Source organism: Biomphalaria glabrata, chromosome 12 (genome assembly GCF_947242115.1).
Source record: "Biomphalaria glabrata chromosome 12, xgBioGlab47.1, whole genome shotgun sequence".
NCBI classification, from domain to species: Eukaryota; Metazoa; Mollusca; class Gastropoda; family Planorbidae; genus Biomphalaria; species Biomphalaria glabrata.
Window position 1 is genome coordinate 32865891 of NC_074722.1, and position 22047 is coordinate 32887937.

At 34.4% G+C, this 22047-nt stretch overlaps 1 protein-coding gene across 1 annotated transcript; it reads right to left on the minus strand.

Annotated features, from left to right (window-relative positions):
- Nucleotides 1-172: 172 nt before the first annotated feature.
- On the minus strand, nucleotides 173-22047 carry LOC106062932 (uncharacterized). Its single transcript, XM_056006176.1, has 9 exons — nucleotides 21939-22047; nucleotides 19516-19664; nucleotides 18606-18768; nucleotides 17612-17706; nucleotides 16371-16611; nucleotides 14405-14497; nucleotides 9365-9571; nucleotides 5344-5424; nucleotides 173-4059 (listed from the first exon to the last, which is right to left on the minus strand). The coding sequence occupies exons 1-9, from the start codon at nucleotides 22009-22011 to the stop codon at nucleotides 3890-3892; spliced, it is 1272 nt and encodes a 423-aa protein (XP_055862151.1). The 5' UTR covers nucleotides 22012-22047; the 3' UTR covers nucleotides 173-3889.

Here is a 22047-nt window from a genome sequence, read left to right on the forward strand (position 1 = left end):
GAGAGAAAGAGTTAATAAACTATGTTTAAAATCTAAAGCAAGCCATCTCTCTCAGTGCTCTACATTAAACATCTCTAGCATTGGTTGTTTACACAAAACGATTTCCTTTAGTATGGTGCAGATTCCAATATCAAGCAATCCGATGCTAGGCTATGAAAAAAAAAAAGAAATATTTAATTTCCAGACAATAAAATCAGTTAAATTTAATACATATTTGTAAATAGTTTAACAAGCAACACATTTTTGTTGAAATAGATACAAGACTTTATGTACAAGTAACACAATGATGTGACTTTGTCCAGATACTTTCAAATTTATTTCTGTGGCAACTTTTGAAAAGAAAAAAAATAAATTTTTTATAACAATTTCAACAGATTTCATATTCTCAGATCAAGGGAGACAATAAATATATTTATTTTCTTTCATTGATTTACAGATTTGATTGTGTTTGTTTTCCTTTCAATTAAATAGTAAATTTGATCAACAAAAGATTCCGACCTCCATAAAATAAAACAATTAACATAATACATCATACAAAACATCAATATGAATGTTAAATAAAATTAAGCTATATTTAGGGCTATTAGTAGAACAGATTTGGAATGAAAACAAAAAGTTAGTTATATGTTATACAATCTTTGGATGCTGCTTAAGAATTGAAGCGCTTGGCTTCCAAACCAAGGAGTACGGGGTTCAAATCTTGTTGAAAACTCTGATTTTTTCTTTCAGGATTTTAAGGTTTAGTCCACCCAACTCTAATGGGTACCTGATATTAGTTAGGGAAAGTAAAGCGGTCAGTCATGACACCCTCACTAACCGTCGGCCATAGAAACAGATGACCTTTACATCATCTAAAAAAAATCCATGTTAAGAAAATTACTTCTTGCTGACCTTGTGATAGTGCTATTGCAGAAGATTTAAAGGTCATCTGTTTCAATTGCCAACAATTAAGGTGACGGCAGTCATGTGACCTGCACAACCGCCAAACGCATTTACTTCCCTATCTTACATCAGGTAGCCATTAGAATTGGGTGGGTCTTGGTGGTGCCCTTAAAATTATAAAGGGATTTCGGCACGAGACCCCTTGGTTTAGAAGCCAAGTGCTCTACCTCTCTGCCACCACGTCCCCCAGTTAGGTTTAGCATTTAACAAATAAAACAGGCAAAAAGAAAACAACAAGAAGTAAACAGTTTGTTGCTGTCTACAGTCCACACTGATATGGAACAGAACACACAAATAATTTAGGTGAGCATTCCGGGATGACAGTTTGCAAGTTCTTTGTTTTAGATGATGCATCCAAATATTTAGTTTATATATATAAATCATCATCAATAACTCTACAGCAGGGTTTACCAAAATTTTGCCTTGACAGGACACTTCGCACATTCTGAGTATTTAGCGGAATTATTTGCATATCTTTTTAGACAAATTAATTTGCCTACTTGCTAATTATTCTAGCAGTTCGTGGAACACCTTTTAGTATTCCGCTGAACACAATTTAGGAAACACTGCTCTACAGAATAGTCAAGAGCTCGTCTTTAATACAGCACGCTTGGTCTCACGAGCTTGAGCAAGAAGTAAGTTTGCACTGAGCTAGAAAGAATTTCAAAGTTTCTGATAAAGCAAATGGATCAACAGTGACTAGCTTTTATTCACATCGGTTCAAATAGATTTATTTAAGATTTGTTCAGTGTGCACACATTTTATACACCTACTCCAATAAATGTATAAAATAATCATTTTTTGTAAACCAGAACTCTTTTTAAATTATACTCGCTGTATACTTGCAAGATTGTAGATTACTGAAATATAATCTTCTAAGAAAAATATAGTTTTTAGTTTCACTGGTGAATGACATCATATATAGTCGCATACGTCAAAATACTATGAGAATACTGACGTAAACAAAATTAATAAAATACTAATTTTTTAAAAAATGTTGAATTGGTGGCAAGATGTAAAGTTGGCTTTAAAGAGATATCCAAGGTAGATAAAGGGAGCTCACAAGAGACTTTGAATTGCAAGTGTCAACAGAAGTTTGGGTTGTGGCTTAGAAGATTGAGAGATGCATCACTGTACGTTGCAACAATAAAATTACATTATAATGACAACAAAGAGATGAGAATCAATAAAACTCTAAGTGATGTGATGCTCTGCATCATCAGAGAGGTTTTCAACATGACATCATGACGTTTTCAACATAACATCATGTAAGACAAATTTCCTTACGGATAATAAAGATTATTATTATTATTATTATTATAACACTTGCAAATGTTGAGACTCATGAAGGTATGTCAGCTTTAACATATTTCAGAGTTAAATAATACATCATGGTGTGATAACCAAACAACTTTTAGTTAAATAGTACATCTCGGTGTGCTAGCCACACATTTTTTTTTGTTAAATAATACATCATGGTGTGCTAGCGGCTAAACATTTAGTTTTTAAACAAAACCACCATTTTGTGCTAGCTACAAAACTTTTTGGTTAAATTATACATCATGGTGTGCTGGACAAAACTTTTTGATAAATGAAACACACTATGTGCTAGCTACACAAACATTTAGTTCCAAAAAGACATCAAGGTGTGTCAGTCACAACATAGTAAGAGAAATCCATTGAGTCCACCATGACAGCATTAAATGAACGATCATACAAAGATCCACAACATCAACAAGTTAGCTTGAAAGACATTTTTATCCATGTGCTGCGATTGATTGAAAGAACCCAAAAAGTCGGTTTCACAAATAAAACAAAAATAAAGGAATAACGCATCCCCCCCCCTCCTAAAATATAACAGAACTTTATGGAATGTTCACTTGAGGAAATGGTAGGCTGTGAAGCAAAACATTAAGTGTATGACAATACACAATAACTGACGAAGTTTATTTCCTTAGAATGTTAACTCTTTCTCTCCTAACTGACGATACCAACGTTGATTCCAACAGAATGTGGTAAATAATTACGGAGAGAAAGAGTTAATCAAGCAGAACGTATAATAAAAGGGAACCATCCTGCTTCCTTTCCCTCCAAATAAAAAAAATTGTGGAATATGAGATTGCAACAAAAAACTCATAACACAGTATAATAAATAGTCTTAATAATTCTGCTGAACCCATTATGTATATGTAATATTTTACATATTTTTTACAACAACAAAGCTTCTTTACTATTCATTCGAAAGCAACAAAAAAAAAGATTTACAAAAAAAGTTTTTTTAAAAAAGGATGCTAACCAAATAAGTAATAATCATGTATCTTTTATACCAGGACTACATGCATAGTTAGATACAAACAAGGGAGCTAGTCAAGCAAAGGGAGTTAATCAAATTTAGAATATCAAGCTACTAGAAAATGAAGCTATATACAAATAACATTTGTGAATACATTCTTGTTTAAATATAACATGTCACTCATGTCTTGTTAATACAAAAAATCCCTAGCTAACTTAAATCCCTTTTAGAATAGTATGCTATTATGCTATGCAAATATTACACAACTGACAAAGGCTTGTCATTGGTTATTTTTTAAAGATCGTTCCCTACATTACCACATTTTGATATAATATTTCAAGTTACAAGAAGAAAGCCAAAGTGGAAATGCAGTTGAATGAAACGGTCTATACAGTTTTTATTGTAAAAAAAAAAGGAAACCTATTGGTGAAATAGAAGCAGATCTACATATAAGAAAAAAAGCTTATACAAAAAGAAGAGGAATTTTTTTTTTTGGAAAAAAAAACAACAACCTATAAGCAAGTCAATTATAGGTCTACAGTGTACAAAAAAAAAAAGAGTTTAAAAAAAACATTTGGTACATAAGTATAAATAGTAGAAATATCAACGAAATGGAATGAAATCAAGTAATTAAACTGTGCTCCTGGAATGTAATCACATGATAAGATTATCCTCATCTTGACTACTTAGCATTGGTGTCCTGCTCTCGTCTGAGGAGATCCCCAACATCTGCCTACGGCGACGCTGCTGATAGTACATGACTAGCCAAACTAAGAGTCCGACCAGAATGGCTCCACCCAGCGAAGCACCAACAATGATAGGCACTGAATAAAGAAAGAAATGAAATGATAAATACAGCATAAGGTAGCCTCATGAAAGAGGAGAAAAACAAAAAGATTTTAAACTAGTTTGCAGCTGTTTTGTTTTTGTTCATATCTGAGCTTGCACTGACAAAATAAACAGAACTCTTGGATGGTTGAAATAAACTATTTCAAACTTATCTCCTTATCTTTTATAATACAGACGTTATTTCAAAAAAGATGATGATTATGTCCTACGCGTCATGCATTTAGTCATGCATATTAACCAATGACTTAAATTCTGCCAAGTCACTGGTTTTCCTGGCTAGCTCAGGCAACCCATTCCATGAATATTTTACCTTACCTTTACCTATCCCTTAGTCTGTTGGACCGTTGGGGCACCAAGCAAGCTATGGACAGCGAAGAATCATTGCCCTCAGCTCTGGAAGAAAAGTTTGCCAAACAAAAAATGTTTAGCTCCTTTGCCAGAAAAGTGAATAGACACTAGTAACCACTCTTGTCAGGTAAAGTTGAGCCATAGGCTCTTTAAACTCTAGGCTCCTTCTCCAAGAGCTCCTTCTCACCAGCCTGATTGAACAGAGTGTTCTGTATGAAAGAGGGGTTACTAGTGTCTATATTCAAAATGTGGTTTTGAACCAGTCCACAATATTATTGTTGAAGTACAACGCACTGGTGGCACCCTTGTAGAGGTTCTGGATAACTTTGATTATGTTTTTTTATTGATGTTGTACTTTTCGATTGTAGCCCAGAGTGCCCTGTGCCATACTCGATCGAAAGCTTTCTTGAAATCAATAAAGACATGGAAAAAATTCTCTTGGTGTTGGAGATATTTTTCACAGAGTATTCTGAGGTTTAGGATTTGTAAGGGCTCGCAAAGACCTTCCTTCAGAGAACAGTACCAGGAAAAAGAAGAAGAGGCAGACAGAGAAAGCGATGGGAGGACAACATAAAAGAATGGACGGGCCTGCCATTGAAAGAGGTTTAAAACAAGGCAAAAGACAGGGAGAAATGGAGAAAGACGGTCGACAAATCTTGCTTGGTGCCCCATGGTCCAACATACTAAGGGATAGGTAAAGGTAAAGGTAATATTCAAAACGTCATTTCCAGTGATCCAGGCACTCCGGACTTGTGGACTAGAGATGTGGCCAAAGAAATACCATATAGTTAGTGTGAGTTATATAAGCAATAGATAATGTGATTGTTTTTTTTTAATTGCACAAAAAAATGAATATAATAATATAAGGAGAATGATTCTAATTAAATGTTAAATAAAGGGAATTTACTCACTATTATGTTTAACAACTTTGTTATCAGAGCTATCCATAGGAGAGTTGTCTGACTTGGAAGTTTGGTTCTGTTTATCATGCCCTGTCAAGTAACCAAGTGAATTCTATTGAAATATTTCTTCTTTAAGATGAATAACACAGAATTAATAAAGACACATTGAATTTATAGGAAATACATACATTGGTCGTCTCCACCTCTGATGTGTGAATGTAATCTACATGGACCTCAAAACAGTGAAGATCGATGCTGACTACTGGGAAAACATAGCCCTCACCGCTCTATATAGAGAAATATGGTGACCAAGAAAGCTATGGACAGCGAAGAATCATTGCCCTCAGCTCTGAAAGAAAAGTTTGCCAAACAAAAAATGTCTGGCTCCTCTGCCACTAAAGTGAATGCCACCTTAAACAGAAATGCATGTAGATGGGAATGTCTCTAGATAATAGGCTCCACAGTCACATGAAAAAGTGTTCTACCAGATGAACCAGAGCTGTTCAACGACTGAAGGAGGTCAACAACGATTTTGGGAGGAAGTGAGAACAGAGTTTGCTTAGTAAATAGAACAGTTTAAAATAATAATAATAATCTTTATTCTCTTATCTTCTTATCTTATATAATACAGACGTTACTTCAAAAAAGAAGATGATTACGTCCTACGCGTCATGCATTTAGTCATGCATATTAACCAATGACTTAAATTCTGCCAAGTCACTGGTTTTCCTGGCTAGCTCAGGCAACCCATTCCATGCTCACTAGGGAAGAAGGAGTATTTGTACAAATTTGTCCTAGCATATGGGACGAGGAATGTGCCTTTATCTTTGTGTCTTTCAGAGTATTTTATTAAATTTTGTTTTTGTATTTGAAGATTATGGTTCAGTGTTTTATGTATTATTGCTACTTTACTTTTGAGCCTTCTGTCCTGAAGGCTTTCTAAATTTAGTGATTTTACTAAAGGTGTTACTCTAGTCAAATGTGAATATTCGTTTGTTATGAATCGCACTGCTCTATTTTGTGTCTGTTCTAGTTTCTTAATGTTTTCTTGAGTTGAGGGGTCCCAAACAGAGGATGCATATTCTATTATTGGCCTAACCAAGGTTAAATAACATTTTAGTTTTATGTTCTTATTTGATTTATAGAAATTTCTTTTAATAAATCCTAATGCTTTGTTTGATTTTTTTGTAGTTTCATCAATATGTGGATTCCATGACAGTTTTTCATTTATTATAACACCTAGGTATTTTGCGTTTTTAGTCTGTGTTACTGGTTTGCCATGAATAAGATAAGTGGAATTAATTTGTTTTAGTTTTTTTGTTACTCTTAACAACTGACATTTTTCTGGGTGGAAAGACATGCTCCAATTTGATTCCCATTTCTGTAATTCATCTAATTCTCTTTGTAAAATATCTGTGTCTTATGTTGTTTTTATTGTTCTATATATTATGCAATCGTCTGCAAATAATCTGACTTTTGTTCCTGAAGTAATGCAATTTGGTAAATCATTTATGTAAATTAAAAATAGTAGTGGACCCAAGACTGTTCCTTGAGGTACACCTGAGTTTACTGTTATCGGTGTTGATTTAGAGCCATTTATTATTACAGTTTGTTCTCTCCCTATCAGAAAGTCTTTAATCCACTGATGCAGTGGACCATTAATGCCGAAATATTTTAATTTTTTAAGCAAACTATGGTGGTGAACTTTGTCAAAAGCCTTAGAAAAATCTAGTAAGATAGCATCTATTTGTTCGCTATTATCTAAACCTTTTGAAAAATCATCAATTAGTCCTATTAGTTGTGTTTCACATGATCTATATTTCCTAAAGCCATGTTGGTATGGTGTGAGGACATTATGTTTGTCTAAGGGGTTTATGATGTTGCTACATATTATGTGTTCTAGGATTTTACATGTGATGCTGGTAAGTGATACTGGTCTGTAGTTTCCTGGGTCAGATTTTTCTCCTTTTTTAAATAGGGGGGTGACATTAGCTTCTTTCCAGTCCTTTGGTACTCTGCCCTGGTTAAGTGAAGCCTGAAAGAGTATTTTGAACACTGGGGCTAGCTCATTACTTAGTTCTTTGAGTAATCTAGCTGGAATACCATCAGGTCCAGAAGCTTTATTTGGTTTGGTGTTGGCTAATAGTTTTTGAATTCCATTTTCTTGTACTACTATATCTTCTATGTTGTCTACTTGGTTCAAATTCAGTAATATGTCTCTGTCTCCTGGGGCTGAGAATGCTGATGCAAAGTATTTGTTTAGAATGTTTGCTTTAGTTTCATTATCATTATGTATTATGTTATGTTCATCTTTTAATGGCGCTACGCCTGTTGTTTCCATTTTCTTAGACTTAATGTATGACCATAGGTTTTTGTTGTTGTCTTTAGATATTACATTGTTTATGTATTCACTCTGCAGCTGTCTGCTTACTTTTTGGGTTAAGTGTTTAATTTTTATATACTTTTTGTAAACTCTTTCTGCATTAGTTTCTTTAAATTTTCTATATAGGTTTTCCTTCTGTTTACAAAGCTTCTTTAGTCTATTATTAAACCAGCATTTATTTATTTTGTTTGATGTGTATTTAGTTGGTATTTGATTTTCTATAATGCTTTTAAGATGGTTTTTAATGAAATTCCAGAGGTCATCGACTGGTTGGTTAATGTCTTTTTCTAATAAGAATGTTTGTTGAAAGTTTAATGCAGCTTGGTGTAGTTGTGTTAGGTTACATTTATTCCAGAGTAAGATTTTTCTTTTGGGAAATTTCTCCTTTGGGAAATGTGTCTTTCAATAGTGCATTTACATTATAAGCACACACAAAATATACATTCAAACCACAGTGTCACTTCAGCATTACATGAGAAGTATACAGCAAAAAGTTTTTTTTTCAATGAAAGAAATGCTAAGAGTAGCAACAGAGCTCTAATTGCTACCATCTGAGATCAGAGTGTTGTATCCTCTCTGTGACGGTAGAATGTTGAAATCATGACAGGTACACATAGCATATCAACTAATGAGAAAAATTCATATGAAAACATTAAAAAGCACACACACACACAAAATCAATAAATTCCATTAAAAAAAAAAAATAATAATTTTGACCTATGGTAAAAACTAGGACTCTTATGTGGACAAGAATTAAATTCCTGAACCCTAGTAAAAAAACAAATATTATCATTTATACAAATAATTAAATAGTATGCATAGTAACTGGCCAGATATTTCTCTTACAGGGTGTAATCAATAAACTTGTAAATAATTCTGGCTATACTTAACGATGGATTTCAACATTCAAATTAATGTAAAGGTGACCCTAGGGAGATTATGGAATTAGGCACACTGTTATTTTAAATATCTGCTTTCAATATTTTTCACATTTTTTAAAACTTAAAAATGTTTAACTCAAATTTTCACAAACTTCTGTATTATACTTTATACAATTTATTTATTGAGTCAAACATATCCGTCTTCTTTAAAGCTATCTACTAAGTTTTGCATAAATGTAAAAAATAAACTTCCCCTTTCAGACCTTGTGATCTATAGGGCTGATGATGTAAAGGTCATCTGTTTCTGTGGCCCACAGTTAACGAGGGTGTCATGTAGCCAGCACTTTACTTTTCCCAAACTAATGTCAGGTACCGGTACCCATTAGACCTGGGTGGACTCAGGGGCCCCCTTAAGATTCCAAAAGTAAAAATCCCAGTCTTCACCAGGATTCAAACCCAGGACCCCTGGTTCAGAAGCCAAGCGCTTTACCACTCATCCACCACACCTCCTATTAAGATTGCTTCAAGAAAAATGTTTCACTCACATTTTCACAAACTTTATATTATATACTTTAGTATATTTAGTATTCTAAAAGTTTTTCTTCACAGTTAAGCCTTTCATTCTACTATGTTTTGCACAGATCATGAAAATTGTGAATAGAATAAAACTACATTTGACAATATCAGACAAACAAAAATGTTTACTTGTTTGCTTTTTAATTTTCTTTACAAAAGTAGAATAGAAATAAGAAGTGGAACTACAAACCACTGTGGTCTCCAGGATGTGTGAATGTGCAGCTCTCTGTCCCCGGGTTGTAGTCATAGCCATCCTCACATTGGCAGACCTTCTGACCCTGCTGAGAGGAGAACTTGCATTCCTCATTCAGGTAACTGCACTCACTGTCAGCCATACAAGGGCTCCCATACTGGCTAAAACCTACACATGCGTCATTGTTTTGTGACAGGATGGCCTCTGTGGAAAAAAATAAGACACATTGTCCATTATTATTATGATCAGCTTGGTCATTTGAGGGTTCTCTAAATTAATGATCAGTTTATTAAGAAAAAAATGTAAATCTCGAATCAGCTTGCTGATTGTTCCCTTCTTCTGAGACTGCAGTGTGGTGCCCCCACTATGTGGCTGATGATGCTTAAGATGTTTATTTGTATACACCAGTTGCCAGTGTTTGTATTTCCTATCTTTTAGCCTCAAGGGAAGTCTACTCAAGTTTAACTTCTGGTGCACTGCTCTGCAGGAGACCTGATTGCATTTTGACAATATTCTCTTATCTTTTGAAGAGGGGTACTGGTGTACAACTTACAAGACCATTAAATACATATAACATGAAAAAACTGTGCATGGGCATAAAAAAAAAAAAACCTTATGAGAAGGGATTATAAAATAATAATATTATCCATTTGCTTATTGAAAAATGCATAATTTTTTTTTTTATGTGGCTCAAGAGGCTTTTTTTTTTCTCTTTTAAATTTGGAATATTTCAGCTACATAAGTCTGCTATTCATCACTATCAAAGTTTATAAAAAAAAACAACTCTTGATGTCAGTGTGCCACAGGGGCGGACTGGGTATCAAATTCGGCCCGGGCATTACCATATAAACCGGCCCACAAATGTCATGTCATATATTTTCGGTGTGTGCGTGGGATTTTAAACCTCTCCGAAATGTATATATATATATATATATATATATATATATATATATATATATATATATATATTAGTGTGTGTCTAAATGTAATTAATCTTCATTACATTCTTATCTTTCATTCTTTCAAACGTTTTTTCTACCCTAGAATACTCTCTTCCTATAATTAGTGAAAGGCAGTATACACCACCAAGGGACAGCTAGGGAGTCTGGGGGAGCGTTGTAAGCTCCCCCAGTGGAAGCCCCGGATCCAAGCATTATTTCCGTTATTTTAAGCTTTAAAAATGCATATTTTGAGGTATCTACAGTGCAATTAGCCTGCTACTCTTCCGCTAAAAAAAATCAAAAACTAAATCTTCTATTCAGTGGAGTCCAGCGACTGGTAGAAAAAAGTAAAATGCTTTAGTTTTTGTATTGGAGGTGGGGGGGGGGGGGGGGGGAGGGAAACAACAAAACCCCTTTTGGCTACGTTCATGAAATTTGGTGACTGTAGTTTGCTTAAGTTGGCTGCACTGGGAAAGTAAGTAAAGTTTCATTTCAGACAATGAGATCTGAGGCCGGTGATGGTTCGAACTCCTCCTCTCTCGGCTACGCCCATGTGTTTTATCATAGGTGTAAGCCTAATTCTATTCAAAATATATAAAGTTTAATAAGGCATCGAAAACTGGATGTATGCTTTCGTAGGCTTACATAATGTATTCTATTTATACATGTATGTAGTCTGAAAACTATAAACACTACAATAGTAGCCTTAATGAGTTTCAAACATTTTGGTATTACTTATATATTACAGACGTTTCTTCAAAAAAATAAAAAATAATTAGGTCCTACGCATTTCACGTGTCAATCTAGTCATGCATGTTGATCTGTGACTTAAAATATGCTAAGTCATTGGTTTTCCTGGCTGACTCAAGCAACCCATTCCTTTAAAGTGGTATCACCACAAATACAAAACTAGGGGTCTATCTAGCCGTCGTCCTCCCTACATTGCTCTATGCCTCAGAAACATGGATAGTGTACAGTTAACATGCAAAGAAACTGAATCACTACCACGACATGTCTGTGAAAACTACTGAATGTCAAATGGCAAGACAAAATACCAGATACTGAAGTCCTTCAAAGAGTGGGTCTGCAAAGCATCCACACAATCCTGATGCAGTCCCAGCTGCGATGTGCAGGACACGTATGTAGAATGGAAGACCCTAAACGACTCTTGTATGGCCAACTAAGCGAAGGAAAACGCTCGCAAGGTGGTCAAAGAAAGCGCTTCAGGGACACTCTCAAAGTTTCTCTGAAGACGTTCAGCATAGACCTAGCCACCTGGGAGACAGAGGCACATGACAGAGCCTCATGGCGTCGCGCTGTGAAAACTGGCGCACAAGTTGCTGAGGAAAAGAGAACAAAGCAAGGCCCACGACACTAGCTCCAGCTGGAATAACGTGCCTAGTGTGTGGCCGAACATTCCGGGCTCACATAGGTCTCACCAGTCATACGAGGAGACACAAAACCCCAGTGCAAAGCCCTCAGCCCCCTGGATGACAAAGTGGTCATAATCGAACTACGATAGACGAACTATATATATATATATTCTTTACCAAATAAGAGAAAGCATAACGGTTAGAGAGGTACTTCTAAATGTAAAAAGCTCTTGCTTTGTCCTAGATCTAGTACATTCTCAAAAACGCGATTTGTGTATGAATATATTATTTAAAATGTAAATGATTCTAAATCTCCTTTCATTAAATATCGGATGTGACAGCGCTATATAAATTATTGTAATAATTTTCATCATCAATGACTTCATACTAAGCATAAGTTTGCCATTAATCATAACGGTACATATATTAATTTCGATCTAGATTTATGTTTTAATTAAATAATATTTTTTTTGTAAGCCTTAAGTGTAGTATTTTTAGATCTATGTTATTACAAATAAACAACAAGAAACTTACATTTTTTCTTTTCAATTCACAGAAAGTAGAACTTTATACGGTTATACCCATATTGAGCTATGAATAAGTTGGGTGGTTTGCAATTTCGCGGCTGTGTGTATGTGTTTAAGTTAACTTCTATTAAGTTTTGTTAAAGAGCTAATTGTCTCCCCTTTTGCCGCGTTATATCAATGTTTTCTAACTTAACCTTTCCCATCCCTCTTTTTCGTTAACTTTCAATAGAACCATCAAAAACGGATGAGGGAAGGAGCAAAACAAAAATAGGAGTGCCATCAAAGGCCCATGCCGACCAGCAAAATGATCAGGCCAAACACGGTCTTGAAGACATCAAAGTAGTGTTGAAGGCCATGCTGCTCGTGCATAGCAGAAAGTACGGTCTAACGTTTTACAAATGATAATACGTACAGTGTATAGTGTAATTCTTAAATTATATTCTTGTTGAATTTCAAACAAAATTAATTGTCATAATAATTTTAAAAAAAACACAAGAAAACGTGTTCGCTCCTTTGTGTCTTGCTGCTGTCACTTTTTTAAAAAGTTGTCTGCATTTAATTTTTTTTTTCTTTGGTCGCAACCAGACAGGCCCATTTGGTACCGGCCCACCGGGCATTCGCCCGTTTGCCCATATAGCCAGTCCGCCCCTGGTGTGCCATATGTTTTTGGATCGCCTTCTACTTCTTGCGCACTATTTGTTTACTTTCCAAGTGCGGCTTCTTTGTATCTATTTTTTTTATTTTAAGAATTTCTATTTTATAATATGATTATCATATCCCTAAGCTATTTTGATTGTTAACCGTTGGCCAAAGAAACAGATGACCTTAACATCATCTGCCCTATAGACTGCATGGTCTGAAAGGGGAACTTTACGTTTTTACTTTTGTTTAAGCTATTTTGTGATCAGTGGACGAGAAGTAAAAAGCTTGGCTTCTGAACCGGAGGTGAAGACTGGGATTTTTAATTTCAAGAACTCTAGGGCAGCTCTGAGTCCAGCCAGCTCTAATAGGTATCTGACATTAGATGGGGAAAAGTAAAGGCGGTTGGTCATTATATTGGCCACCTGACATCTTCCCTGATCATGGGCCACAGAAACAGATGATCTTTACATCACTTGCATTATGGTCTGAAAGGGGACGTTTAGTAATATTAATAATATTCATAAGCATCTTTTCTATAATTAAGCATACACAAGCATCTGTTACTTAAGCATCAGCTTATTTACAAAAAGGTTAATACATATAGCAATGTAGATTGAATCCTGGGTGAGAGAACTATTAAGTTCCAGGATTTCCACCTTGATGATGAGGAGGTAGTTTACCAAATCTCAAGGGAGGAAATCGAAAATTGTCATATGAAGGGAGACAACAAAAGAAACAATATAAATGTTTAAATGCCTATGTTCGCATAAGTGTGTACACACATAGATGTGTATGCACGTTTGATAGAAGTTAATATAAAGAACTGGGGTAATGTAGCAAAGCACAAGGGAAACAACCATAAACAATGTAGACACAGTGGAAAAAAATGTGACTACAATGTTTAAAATGTTTTAATATCATTAAGTTTCTACTTTCACTTTTTGATTGTTTCTATTTAATTACCTATTGTTGACATTCTCACCACATATATCTCAAGAACCTTAAATTTAAAAATATTCATTATATGCTATTAGAAGAAAATAACGCCATATACAAAGCAATTTAAAATGGTAAAATATTATGGCAACCTAAATGTAACTATTTGCATTGCCATGTTTGCAATTATTGTACTTTAAAATGTAACTATTTAATTTGTACGCTTACTAATAAAATAAGCAACTTTTTGTTAGTAAAAAAAAAAAATTTAAAAAATTAATTAAAAAAAAAGCCCAATAAAGGGCCAATAGCCCAAAATAGAGAAAAAAAAAAAGTTCCAGAGTTCAATTAGTTCATATGAATCTCTGTTGGGGAAGTAAAGAAGTTGGAGAACGTTGGATGAACTCAAAGTATTTCTTAGTTTAGAAGCACCCAAATGATGACAAGTCATCAGTGATGTTCCAAGAGTTACAGAATAACTTGAGCTTGGTAAGGAATGGATTTCAACTTGTTAGAATCTATTAAATCTATCAAAGGTAACAAAAACACTTCTGTTTGCTGTACGCTCCAAAGATATGCTGTAACAAAAAAGGTGATGATATAAAAATAATGACCCACCTGGTAGACAAACACAAAGACTTTTGGATACATCACACATTTCCAGATGACCACAAGGCTTGGACAGGATACCACAAGACTTGTTGAGTGTGGCTGTAAGTTAGTCAGAATAAAAGAATAATAGAAATAATTTTAACTTGGAGATTTCAAAATTATTTTCAAATCTTAAATTTTACACCACAGATTTCTCAGTGCTCTTTAGTTCAATTTCATTAGTGGACTTGTGGGGCAAGGGGGGAATCTGATAAACGCAGCTTAGCTTGAGTCAAGATTCGAGTCCCCTTAATAGGTAGCCAAACTGTATATTGACACTAAGCCACACAACCCACGCTCTGCATACCTTCATGACAAGACATGTTTTTCTAAGAATATCAAAACTGAATTTTAAGTGTTGTGGAGTTGGTGTACGCAGGGCCAGATAATGGGGAGGTCAAGCGGGGCACCTACAATAGATACAAAAAAATCAAAATTTCAACAGGTCAGCAAATGTTTTTTTTTATAAATATTTAATGGTCTTAGATTCCACTGGAGAACTGCTTGCTTTCAAAAATGAAACTAATAATGAGAAGGCTCCAAATGACGATAGGACAAAACCGGCAATCGAAGCTAACCTTACTTAGTATTGAAAGTGATTTACTCCGGTAGCTAGATTTCAGTGGTGAAATCATTAACAACTTTTCAATGAAAAAGGCTTGCAAAGTCCAATTTGTTAACTTAGTAATTGTATTTGACTTTAACAGATGACTATATTTTTTGGTGAAATAATTTTATTTTATTTTTGAAGGACTACTAAAAATTTTTTTTTTCTTTTATTCAGAAAATAATTAGGGGCCTCTGCTCCTTCATGGCCTTAGGCATCCAGACCTCTAAATCAAGCCCTGGGTGTAGGTGTTTGTATTGGCTGGTAAATTCTTATGTAACTTTGAGTTGGATTGATAGAGATAGTAGATGACAGAATTTCAAGTTGGAAATGAAAGACTGGGTAATATGTGGGATTGAAGTTTCTAAAGTAAGTTTAAGTATTTTGTTTACATTGTTTGATATTTTGTGATTTCATTTGTGTTTCCAAATATATTTACCCTAGAGTTAAATACCAAGCAAGAAGGGTTAGTTGGAAAGGTTGTGTGGAGCTAAAGCTCCAAAATCATCTATGTTGACACTAGTGTAAAATATAAAGTTATATTGATGACCATTATATCCATCCAGCAGGCATTGTTACATCTACCTGCTTTCACGCTAATGCCTAGAAATGAAAGTTGAGTTCCCCTTTTAGACCTCGGGCAGATGATGATAAGGTCGTTAATTAGCAGGGAATTATGTGGCCAGCACAATTAATGTCAGGTATAGTTGGGTTAAGTCAGGGGTGCCCTAAATTCCAGAAATTCAAAATCAAAGTCTTCACCGAGATTTGAACCCAGGACACCAGGCTCCGAAGCCAAAACCTTAACCACACAGCCATTGCCCTTCTCCTAACAAATGTGCATTCTGGAAAACATGATAACAATCAAACACTGTTTTTACAAACAAAAGTTCAGTTCACAGTGAGAAATATATTGACTCTAAAATCTCACAGAAACTTGATTCAAACATCCCGGGCTAAAGCAGTATTTAAACTTTAGCCATGCTTATGCCACTTTAGTGCTCTACCTCACATCCACTAACATCTTCTTTAATATAATCTTTGTAGACTTTAAGCAATTTTTATTTATTAAAAAAAATTTTGAAGAAAAAAACATTTTGCTATCACCAAAGCCTAGATGTAAGAATTACAGTAAAAAGAGTGCTTTATTTTAAAGCACTTGTGACATTATTTACTTAGACTTAGGTCCTCATGCACTGTTTGATGAATAGGAAAGCAAGCTCTCTTGACAAATATTGGTCATAGCCGACTACCCAACTGGTGCTTATAGATTAAACATCTAACTGTGACATTTTGTATCACTATAAATCAATGAATAAAACTCACCCGAGGGTGTGTAGGGTTTGGCAGTGGTCGAGAGTGGAGCTGGAGTGGGTGCGGAGCTCTTGTTCCCACCCCCACACACTCCTATACTGCGGTTGAAAGCCCCAGACGGCACTCCCGCGGTGTCAAGAACAAGCTTGTCACAAGGCAGGGCGTGGAGAGTCTCGTTGTCAATCAGACTTCGTCTGAGCTGGTCCACTTCATATGTAGTGAAGGAATTCTCCACGTACACTAGCAGTGTGATCTGTGTGGAGAAACGACTGACTGTAGGCTACATTTTCCAAAGAGTGGAAGTTGGTTGGCTGCATGGTGGTATGATAAGCTCTTTGGAGTGTCACCATGATGGTCATGATGCCCGCCCACCATCAAAGCCTGTCTTTTTGCAGGTTTGGTGTAGGATGGGATCATCTTCATTTTCAGAGGGAAATTCCGAAACTAAATAACAAACATTTAGTTTCTAAATATAAGCAGAATAAAGTAATATAGTGTCTGCATGTGATTTTTTTTTTGGGGAGAGGGAGGATTAAAATGTAGAATATCTTTATTTTTGGTTAAGAAATTTACTTACTGACTTTTTAATATCTTTTGTAATTTTTTTCTTATATTTATATTTTATTCTTTCAGGCTGACCTGCCCAGCAAAATCTGCTCTTTTTAAATTTGAAGGACATTCAGTAATGAAATAATTCTTAATGACTTTAAACTATTTTGAAAAAAAAAGAAACTTTCATAAAGTCATTTCCCTTGCCTAAAGATGCATCAATGCTAAAATGATTAATTAGTCAGAAATGTACATAAACTTATATTTGGTCTCATTTTAGGTAGTAATTTTTGCATTTTAACTACTAATTAATTTTAAAAAATCTAGTTGTGATCCTTTACTAAATAAATGCATGAGTGGTATACACTCAGGACTGTTGTTTGAATGTCTCAAAGGGCATGGGTTCCAACCCTGACTGGTGGCATTCAACGTTGTCCTGCATAATGTTTTGGCTAGGATGTAATTATCTTTAGAATCTAAAGGAACATCCGAAGCATTTAAACCTTTTCAAGAAATTTCTAGTAATTATGAACATTAAATAGTTTTTCGTTAAGTGTCAAAATTATACATATTTACTGTACCAACAACTAAAAAAACCACCATTGACTTTTAGACATTACTTTACTTATAAATTAGCTTTGCTGACTTTAGCACCATCCAAGTGTCTTCATAATACATATAAACTTTTAGCAGCATTTACTTACTGAGTACTGGATGACTTTTCCATCAGCAGATCTTTCAAAACGAAAGTTCAATTTTGGCACAGCTTTTCCCACTGGGCCTAGAGATATTGATATGCCTAAAACAGAATAATTCAGAAAATAAAATGGATAAAAAATGCAAAAAGAGTAAACTTAAAATTAATTAAACTGCATTTTATTTCACAATGAGAGTAACAGTATTTAGGTTTAAACAGGGTTTCAACATGCTGATGAAAGAATTGCAATCACCATTATTATTAATGCTGTAAGATTGGATAAGGTAAGATATAATTTCATTGGTCCTAACTAATGCTAATTAAAAAATAAAGTCCCCCTTTCAGACCTTGTGATCCATATGGCAGAAGATGCAAAGGTCATCTGTTTCTGTGGCCAATGGTTTACGAGGGGTCATATGGCCAGCACAACGACCAACCGCCTTTACTTTTCCCCAATTAATATGAGGTACCCATTAGAGCTGGGTGGACTCAGAGGCACCCTAATCATCCTGATATTCAAAATCCCATCTTTATTAAGATTCGAACCCAGGACCCCCGGTTGGGAAGTCAAGCACTTTACCTCTCTGCCACTGCGCCTCCAACCTGATGCTAGGTACTAAACAGAAATGGATGAACTATATGAAATTCTTTCATCACAAGTAAAAATGTATCTACCAGACTTGATTTTTAAGCAGGATTTCATAGCTAGAAAACACTAACATTGTTTATGTAATGGACTTACAAATCTTTGACCTCTTTGTACTTTTGCCAGTCAAAGCTTTACACCCATTAACAGACAAGTCTGCTTTGTAAGAATACATGTTAGCAGATTTTATAAAATAAAAGCCTAAATCAACCCCAATATGAGGACTTTGTATGCATAAAATATGGCAGAATAAATACATCACAGTAAAGTAAGATCATCCTAAATTTTTTAATGCAAAGTTGTATTATTTATAATACAATTTGTTCTGTTACAAAATTTAAAACAATTTAATAACCTGGAATGCTAATTAATGTGTCCTCATTTACTCTGGTTATCATGCTGACATTTTTACTAGGCACCTGTAGGTAGAAGTCAATGGACACTGGGTCATTGCAGGAGTTGAGCTGAATACCAAAGCAATAGCCCAGCTTCAGTTCAAAATTGAACAGCTGAATGTGCTGTTAAAAAGAAACAGCAAATATTTTTAATGAATACACAGTCTCTATGTAGCTATTGAAAGTTTGATTACATTAATAATAATAATTATAATTTAATTTATAGAGTGCTGTTAACAAATAAAATACTTTGCATTTATTCCTGGGCAATGCTTCTCAGCCTCATCATGATGCTCGGGTGGAAACAGTAATTAGAGGAGAAAATCAGACCAATAGGAGAGCCAAAATGAACCTATGTTGAGTGGTATGTTGAGTGCTTAAGGACAGTAGCAGTAGCGAGATATCACTGTTCCTCAAAAGCAAATTTTTTTATGGCAGACTCCTGCATGGCTGATCTGGTACAGAGAAGGATCATGGGGGAGTTTTCCTGGTGTGCTCAGCCTTTGGCCTCGCTTCTAATCCAAGCATCCTGGGATACAAGTCACTTGTAATAGGAATGTAATAATTTACATCTGCTTGGCTATTTCCCATTCAGAAGTATGTTCAGACAGGCAGATGGTGGCAAGCTTTGGATAGGCCTAGAGTTCCAAGGGTCTTAGACTCAACTCTTGGGACAATTACAAAGAAGAAGAAGATATATTTTAATGAGCATGTCTTTGATAAGTCACAGGACTTTCGTAGCATTTCATAACAATCATTTCAATGCACAGAAGGTGACATGTCAAACTAATTTAAATAAGCGTTTTCATACATTTTCGTAAATGAAAAAATATTAAAGGGTTTTTAAAATATTCAAATCAATTGACCTACAGCAAAACTAACTGTGCCACTGCAGTCCAGTCTGGTGCAGTTACTGGTTTGGGTATTGGAACAAGTTTGTAGCCTGCTTGTCATAGCTTTTGCTATATTAGACCACTGGCTGCATGCATCATCCCCTTTTGTTAATGTGGCAGACAGCGCTGTGACATAAAATGAACAAAAGAGCCATCTGAAGGTTGCTATAAAAAGTTGTATAATTCCTTTAGCAGACAGTAACATTATATAATAAACTTAAACATATTGTTTTATATAGTATGGCCAGCTGACTCAAACTTTTTATTTTGCAGAAGAAAAGCAAAATTTTGACTATATGGATTAAAGTTAATTGTGTTTCTTTCATTTTTTAAAAATTAGTCATGTTTCAACTTAAGTTGTATGAGCTACAAAGATTAGATGAAACTCTCAGTGCAGTTCTTTGGTTTCCTTTACATTTTCGGATGTGGTTTCAGAATCCTAGCACAAACCTCAATGGGATAGTAGCGGGAATTATCAAGGATGACAGTCTGGTGTGCATACCACATGACCAGACAGCCATCCAGTTTTAATGAAAAAGCTTTCTTATGAAATTTAAAAGTCCACAGAGAAATCTGATCTAGTTAAAATAATGTGCTTGTGCTTCTATTGTTAAAGGATGATTCTGGGTAAAGAATAGAGTTAAATACATTTATTTTGCAAAATGTTCAGTATATAATACAATATAGATTTTAGCTATTTTATTATAGATCTAAAAGTAGGTATGGATTCGGATCTGCTGGATATATATCTTATTTTACTATCTGGCCATATTCACTAATCCAGCTTCGGCAGGATATCAAAAATTTAAAGAAATTAAAAATTACAGTGCTATCCAGTGCACCCCTTATCTAGATTTATTTAAGATTTAATAGATCTAGATCTATTTACAGATCTAATTATATTGTCTGTGAATATAATAATATTCTAGGCTAGATTCTAGATCTAGAGAGCCTATAATCAGAGTACAGTTCAGTTTGACGAGTCTAAAAGTAGAAAGGCAGAATATATATAGATCTAGATTTTAAAAGTTTAGATTACTGATTAGTCTCTCGCTTAGATATCTATTTCTACATACTAGAATCAATACATACTATAATAGTCTATATAACTATCTATATAACTTTATTTATTAATTTATTATAATAATTCGTATAAAAATTAGTATTTAATTAGTATTATAATTATATTAAAATGTATATATAGATACAGTCCTTTTTTGTGACGGTACGCACCAGCACCAGTACAGCATACCGGTAGCTTTTTCAATGCAGGGAAAAAATAACATTACTTTTCTTGTATTTTAACATTTATTTTGAATTTTAAATTAATTAGTAGTTAAAAGTTCTAAGGCAATCCATCCCTGAGTACTGACACCTATATTTTTTTTTTACAAAAAAAAAGAACTGATTAGATCTAGATCTATCTATATTATATTATATTATAATATTATTTATAAATATAGATACACTCTTCTATTAGTCTAATTAGATAATAGTAATTAGATCTAGACGTCTAGATTAATTTAGATCTTTTTTTCTAGATTCTAAATCTAGATCAATCTATCAGCTCCTTGAGTAGAGTCAGAATCTCTCTAGTGACTCTAGTCTAGAGACTACGTTTAACTTTAAATTTACTAAAAAAAAGTCTTTAGCTAAATTTAGAGTAGATCAAGGGAGATCTATGGTCTAGAGTCTAGACCAGGGGTTCTCAACCTGTGGGTCGTGACCCCCTTGGGGGTCGAATGACGATTTGCCAGGGGTTGCCTAAGCTAAGACCATCGAAAATTGTCTACTCTTCTATTGCTGTATGTGTGTGTGTGTGTGGGGGGGGGGGTTGCGGCAGAGTGGTGGATTGTAAAAAGAGGTCGCAGAGCATAAAAATAAAAGGTTGAGAACCGCTGGTCTAGACTATTATCTATATAATAAATAATAAACTATATATACTATATTCTATATATTAAATAATATTATATTTATTTAGATCTAGAAAATAATCTAGATTAGATCTAGACATTCTAGATATAGATCTAGTTATTTTTAGTAAGACACTTGACTTATAATAATACTAAGTTAAATAACTAAGAGTTGAGACTTTTTAGTTAAGAGTAGACTCAGTAGTTAAGACAACTTAAGACGATCGTAACTAGATCTAGATGTAGATCTAATTTTAAATTTAAACTAAAGTCGAAAGTAAAGAAATTTTAAGAAAGAGCAGGTCAGGAATCAGGAAGTTCTGATGAAGCACAGGACAGGTGTCAGATAAGATTCAGAGATTGTCACTGTCACTGTGATGACTGTGACAGATTCACAGAGATTCAGATTCACAAACACTGAAACAATCTAAATCTATAATTAAATAGGTCTAATTAGTCTATTTTATAGATTTAGATCTAGATCTACCTATCAGTACACAAATTTTGAAGAGAATCATGGCCATTGTTATGATTGTAGAACTTTGTTTATTCACGGCCATTTTGTTTGTTGTCTATGAACATGTAAAAATAGAAAC